At 50.2% G+C, this 6535-nt stretch overlaps 1 protein-coding gene and 2 non-coding genes across 4 annotated transcripts in view; all 3 read left to right on the top strand.

The window, feature by feature from the left end:
- Positions 1 to 1227: 1227 nt before the first annotated feature.
- LOC113955830 lies at positions 1228 to 1368 on the top strand. Its single transcript, XR_003530673.1, has one exon. It is a non-coding gene; the product is annotated as a U4 spliceosomal RNA (small nuclear RNA).
- Positions 1369 to 1988: 620 nt separating this feature from the next.
- Positions 1989 to 2129, top strand: LOC113955829. The gene has a single exon (XR_003530672.1). It is a non-coding gene; the product is annotated as a U4 spliceosomal RNA (small nuclear RNA).
- Positions 2130 to 2856: 727 nt separating this feature from the next.
- The window catches only part of PXN (paxillin), a 49362-nt gene continuing 45683 nt past the window's right edge, over positions 2857 to 6535 (top strand). Inside the window, exons 1-2 of one of the 2 annotated variants that reach the window (XM_027661523.1) lie at positions 2857 to 2987; positions 3597 to 3688. In XM_027661523.1, the coding sequence (XP_027517324.1) occupies positions 2971 to 2987; positions 3597 to 3688 (109 nt within the window). In that variant the 5' untranslated portion in view covers positions 2857 to 2970. The remainder of the gene's footprint in view (positions 2988 to 3596; positions 3689 to 6535) is intronic. The other variant, XM_027661524.1, reaches the window with a different exon arrangement.

The following is a 6535-nucleotide window of genomic DNA, read 5'->3' as shown; positions in this document are numbered from 1 at the left end:
GGGGGGAGAAAAAGAGGATCCCTAACATCTTGACACCTGACTCAATCTGAAAACGCTGGGAACTCCATGGCAGCCCTCATGGAAACGTACAAGATTAAAATCCGATTTGATTTGATACAAATGCATGCCACAGCTTTGATAAAATGTGTTGTAAATGCTTGTCCTTATAAAAGATCTATTTTCTTTTCAGTGAACAGATTTTAGGCTGATAAGTGGATTCAACAAGTAACAGAAGAAAAATAAACTGAGGGCTGTTAAAGACATCTCTAGTTCGGGAGTCAGGGCTGTGCTGCTGACTCTGTGTGCCCTGGCAGAAACCCCCAGTGCCTTTCTGCTTAGTTTCAGTCTCTATAATCACCTGATAAGCTGTACCAATTGCTGGCAATAAGGAGGTTTTTGTGTTTGAGGTTTTTTGTTTCAAAGGGGCCTTATTTTTCTGAGGAACAAATACATAGGAGGAAGGCCAATCTGCTGCATGGTAGCAGCTTGACAATAGATGTTCACCTGTCTTACAGGCAATGGGTTCTTTCTAATAAATTGGACTGCTTTTTGAATGCATTTGCCAAAGAGCTCTTGCTAATCAGTTCAAAACATTGCACGATTTCCTAATCCATTTTTCTTGTCCCTTGCAGTTATTTCCAAGCCCAGCTGAGCCGAGCCTGTCCCCGGCAGCGGGTGTAATTTTGTGATCACAGGGAAGAAGCACATCCTGCTCACTTGCTGTGCGGTGCCACCCCGCCCGTCCCTCCGCCCCGGGCCCTGCGGAGGTGTGGGGCGCGACCCTCTTTTTGGCAGATCCGTGAGTCTAAACCGCTTTTAGTGCCTTTTATCTTAATAGTTTAAACGTGTTTTTAAACCCTTGGGTGGGTGCTTTGCTTTGGTGCAAAGGGCAGGTGGCACCCGGCAGACCCCTCTTCACCGAGGGGAGGCCCCCGCTGTCACCCGGGAAGGGACACGGCGATTTTTGGGCGATGCCCCCGGCTCAGAGCAGCCCTTTCCCTGGCGCTCATTACCATAGCGCCCTCCCGGCACCCTCCGCGTGTCCCGGCCGCCCCGCCGCCCCCCGGTGCATCCCCCCAGCGCCCCCCGGTCCATCCCCGCCGCCCCGGCGGAGCGCGGGCTGCGGGCGGGGGGTGCGGGCCGGCGGGGCGCGGGGGGCACCGGGGGCCGCTCTGACCTCCCCGGAGGAGCGGTGGCCGTGGGGCCGGGAGGGTGGAACAAGTAGGTAGCTTTGCGCAGTGGCAGTATCGTAGCCCGTGAGGTTAATCCGAGGCGCGATTATTGCTAGTTGAAAACTTTTCCCAATACCCCGCCATGACGACTTGAAATATAGTCGGCATTGGCAATTTTTGAGAGCCTCTTCGGAGGCTGATTTTCGTGTGTAAAAGATACGTTAAAAAAAAAAAAAAAAGGGGTGGATCTTGCCAGGCTGTCATTATTATAAGTGATGCGGTCCTCGAAAGAGCAACCTGTCTTGACGACCTCGATCCCCTCCACTTTCGTTTTCAGTGACCCATTCCTTCTCCAGCAGCATTGAAAGAAAAAGGCAAGAACCGAACTCTACTTAAAAGTGTCCTCAGTTTATTAAACCACGTTTTTGGCGGGAGCAGGTGGTGGGGAAGGGGCTGGGATGGGGCTCCCCGCCGGCTGTGGCCCCTCGGGGCTGGCTGGGGATGCCCGGCCCCGGGGGTGCCCAGGCGGGGGTCCCGCGGGGGGCGATGCGGACCCTTCATTCGGCACCGAGCTGCCGCTCTGACGTCGCTCCTACTTTGCATACTCCTCTCCCACCAGCCTTCGCGGCCGTCCCGGGGCTCGGCACCGACGGGGAAAAAACGGGTCGCTCCGGTCCCGGCGGGGCGCGGGGGGCGCGGGGCGGGCGGGGGGCACTGCCCGGGGGGATGCGGGGCGGAGCGGGCGGGCGGCGGGGCTCGCCCCGAGCTCGGCGGCGGCCCCGGGGCCAGGGGCGGCGGCGGTGGGAACAGCGGGTCAGCTTTGCGCAGTGGCAGTATCGTAGCCAATGAGGTTAATCCGAGGCGCGATTATTGCTAATTGAAAACTTTTCCCAATACCCCGCCATGACGACTTGAAATATAGTCGGCATTGGCAATTTTTGACAGTCTCTACGGAGACTGAATTATGGTGTGAAAAAAATAGATGAAAATTATAATGAAAAGCCACACAATACGTGAAGAGGTGATTTATGCTACTTGCATTTAAGGAGGCTACAGACAATCATTATAAGCGATAAATTTGCCTTTGTTCACTCTCAGCGATTCCGGCGGTTGCTCGTGCCAAAAACGTGGGTTAATAAGTTGAGGGCGCTTTTACATAAAAAGCTGTGTTCTTGCCTCTTTCTTTCAAAGCTGCTGAAGGAAGAATCGGTCAGGGAAAATGGAAGTGGAGGGACTGAGGTACTGGAGATGCATTTCTAGTGTAGCTCTTGTTGAGGATCCTTTGGGGAGCTCGACCTCTCAGAAGACAGCTTAGGCAGGGAGGAGAGGGAGCATTTCTGGAGCAACTGGAGGGGCGTGAAAGTCTGAATTGTGCTTGACTGGCTCCAGAAGTGCTTCAAAACCTATTAGGGAACAGCTTTCACTGTAACCTCCATTTTGTGTGCATTTCTTTATGTATATCCATTGGCCTTTAAAGAAAAAGAAAAAAGAAAAAGGCTCCTTATTGTCAAAGAAATCACAAACCTTTACTCTGGAAAAAGCAGCTGCTGAGTTTAGTGTAAAATCCTATTATATAAGTAAACCGAATCCATTTCTAATTTGCAGCTGTTGTCTTATTTAATACCGAAGCAGACCCTGTGGAGGGAGATTTAACAACCATTGCACACCAGCTCCCTGGGCTGAGTCTCCACTGGAGCTGGAAGCAGCTGCTGTCCTTCACTCTGTATGAATCAGATGTAGCTTGTGCTGCTGACAGGTTGCCTCTGACGTTCTCTGCACGGTCGCGTGTGCCATCTGGATGCTCCTGCCCTGCCGGTAAGACCCTGAGCTGGGCAGCTGCTTTAAACTATAGCCAGGCAGAGTAGAAAACTTAGTAGTGAACATTAGTGTTCCCTCTTCAGTAGTTTTTTTTGTAACATTCAGTTATGCTGGGGTATTATACAGAAGAGTGACCAAAGACTGATGATGAAACCTCACAAATTGCATTTGCCCCCTCCTCCCCTGTTTGTACTCCACTGCCAGCAACATCAATTTGAAATCAAAACCTGAAGCATAGGGATGCCATTACCCTTTGGCAGAATAAGCCATGCTGGCAAATATCAAAGGCATATGTAGTTTGCAGTGAGTCATACACTTTGTGTAATTTCTTGATTCATATAAACTGTGTTGATAAGTACTGGTTTTATCACTTTACTGTTTCTCATCTCTTCTGCTGGAATTGTCTGTGATAATGCTCTGGTGTGGTGATTTCACTCCACATTGCAAAGTTGTGTCCTACATCTTAAACATTTGTTTTGCTGCAATAGATCCTTTCAACAGCTGTGAAGTTGGACCTTGAATGGGGAAGTTGCATGTTGTGATTTACTGCCATTGCCTGAGACCTAAAGGTCTGACTGAATTTTTCTTTCTTGCATTCACCTGAAGAAAGAGCTGCACAGCACACGTGGCACAGCACAGAGGACACACTGCATTGTCATCACTCTGCATTTTCAAGTCCCTCTCTGGAATGTGCACAGGTAAGTGTGCCTTACAAGTGAGTGGAGCTTCATATCGCTTCTCTGACATACACTGTCTTCTGTAAATAATGGTGCTTCTCATCAGTGGTACTATGAAATGAACTTGGATCGCTCCTTGGATCGCTTGGTTTGGCAGCCAGTCTGAGATTGCAGCCCTGAAGGGGACAGGTGGACAGTTCATCCATCCAGCCTGAGTGTCAAGTGTGTGTGGGTTAAACCACCCTTCTAGGGAGCTGGTCTGTAACTGGTAAACGATGCTTTGACAAGAGGGAAAGTTGCCTTGAGCAAGTACTCTGAACACAGGTTGTGTGGAGCCAGGAGTACCCTGAACACGGGTTGTGTGGATACAGGAAGCCCTGAAGTCCAGCATTTTGTTGATGTTAACTCACTTTCTGACTTCATTTCCAGCTCCCAGCCCTGTTTCCCATCTGTAAATGAGGGTCATAACTTCTTGTAACACCTTCTGTGAAAGATAAGGGTAAATCACAATGTGTCTTACCACAGGGGACAGTGTAAGAGGAAACCCCGTGTATTTCTCTGATGCACTGCCTGCCTTCATTCCCTAGTACTTCCCATCCAACACCAGTTTGGAGGGATGTAGCTGCTCTCAGCATCACTTACCCCTCTGGGCACACCTTGGGTATGCTGCTCCAGTGGGAAAGAGTTTGCTGGAGGTGGAAATCACCTGGGAACTGCAGCTGCTTCTGCCCCGCTGTGTAAGGATGGTGCTTGAGCAGGTGTTCACAAAGCCAGTGAGAGTTTGAGGCAGAGAGCAGGTAGGTGATGAGAGAACAGTAGTTCCAGGATGTTAGGAAAGTTAGGAGAGGGTGAACGTTGCTTGAGTGAGTTTAGCTTGAGCCTGCAACTGAGCAGTTGTCTTGGCAGCTTGGGTTTTAACCTGGCCTCCTCCTCAGGCAATCACAGGAGGGTTAGGGACTGGCAATTTTAGAAAGAAATGTTAGTGTGTGAAGAATTCAGTTATGAACAGCACATGGCTATGGGCACTGCATGAGAACAAGGCTGTTTTTAAAAGCAGTGTTACTAGAGGATAGTATCACTCACATGGCAGCCCTGCCTTCCCACCTCCCCCAACCCTTTCAAAGCAGTGCTGAAGCCACAGGCAAAGCTTTAAATGCAACGACTTTTTTATTTTTTTGTTTTTAACACTGAGCAGCTTGGACACAACCCATTTCTTGCAGGTACAACCATAACTAGTGCTATGACAGCTTAATTTCAGCCCTGAGACACAACAGAAATTGCATTCTTGATTTGCACTCACTTCTAGACTCCCAAAGGACATGGTAGGAAGGTGAAGATAAAAATTGCATACTAGGCTACAATATGAACAGTGGGCACTTTATGTATGCAGAGGTAAAAATACAATCCAAGCCTGTCGTGTTGCTGGAGGAAACACACAGATCCCAGGAAAGGACATGTTTCTGATGACCTTAGATCTGCTTTGCCATCAGTCAGTAGTAGTGGTTTATGTTGCTGCTCCTGGGGTGACACATCCTGAAGTCATCATTGCACAGTCAGTGATGGGTTTTGAAAAAATGTAACAGTCCCTTCAAATAATGCTTTAAATTTTGCTACTGGAGACCAGCAATGGGAGTGTCAGGTGAGATCCTTGGCATCAGTGGTGAAGCACACAGTGAAAGCCTTTGGTTTATATTTGTGTTGTATTTAGATCTAGGTAAGGACGTAATTTTCTGACAAGTACTGGATTTGGAGTAAAACCTGGCATGAATTTCTTGGAGGCTGTTGACTAATTGTAAGCACTGGCTGGGATGAGGGAGGGGATATTTCCCTGCCCCCCTAGTGATAGTTCTCATTACAGCATGACTTAACACAGGAAATAATGATGTCTGACTTGTGCTAGCAGGGGAAACTGGGTGTGTTTGTGCCTAGAGAGTGAAAAATACAGCACTGGAGATTGCTCGCAGCTGACCTCATGGTCTCTGTTTTTATGGAAACGAAATCCCGTAATCTCGGCTCAACAACAGGACGTGTGCTGTTCAGCTCCGGGAACATTCTCTGACTTGGTAGTAATTTTGTAAGGAAAAGTGCTACGAGAGTCATGTTTCCTGGATCCTTAGCAGTTCCCACACTGATAGTTTTCGGTGTATCTCTCATCAGATTAGGAGCTGAACATTTGGGCTGAGCAACTGCTTTTACTGCCATGTCGACTTGGCCAGAGTGCAATGGTAAACGCTAGCTCTGATGAGGGTGGAGCTGTGCTGTGGCTCAGCCAAGGCAAGGACTTTGCTTCCTTGGAGTGTGGTTTGATAGAGGTTTGAAAGGAAAAGCAAGTGGGAAATGATTCAAGATACACCATCATATGATAAATCCAGGAGGAGTGTTACGTTGTTTGAACATAGTGAAGGAGAAGTGGTTGGTGACTTTCCTTTATGGTGGCCACAGCTTGTGGAAAATCGTTCAGGAAAGGTTTCCCTTGCCCAGCTTCCCTTGGATGGGGTAAATCAGCCGGGGCTCAGAAACGTTGATTTGTTTGAAGGTTTTGGGGCACAGCGCTGCCTTGTGCTGAGCTCCTCCGGGCCCGGCACCCACCCAGCCTGGGGAGGGTCCTGCTCCTCCAGTGGAGAGCGCAGGGTTCGGGTCGCGATCCTGCCGAGGCACCGCCAGCCTGGGCCGTGCGTGGGCCCGCAGGCGAGCGGGACGGCAGGGCGGGCATCACCGCGGGGACGTAGCCCCGCAGGCGGGCGGCGGCTCTGGGCGCTGCATTTCCCAGCATTTCCCAGGGCGCTTCCCCCCGCCAGCCCGGGAAGGGGAGCGCGGCCGTTCGTTCCCGTTCGCTCCCGGCCGTTCCCGCCTGTTCCCGGCCCGCGG

The sequence above is a fragment of the Corapipo altera genome, unplaced genomic scaffold (genome assembly GCF_003945725.1).
Source record: "Corapipo altera isolate COAL_440 unplaced genomic scaffold, ASM394572v1 150, whole genome shotgun sequence".
NCBI classification, from domain to species: domain Eukaryota; kingdom Metazoa; phylum Chordata; class Aves; order Passeriformes; family Pipridae; genus Corapipo; species Corapipo altera.
This window is presented reverse-complemented; position numbering and strand designations above follow the sequence as displayed.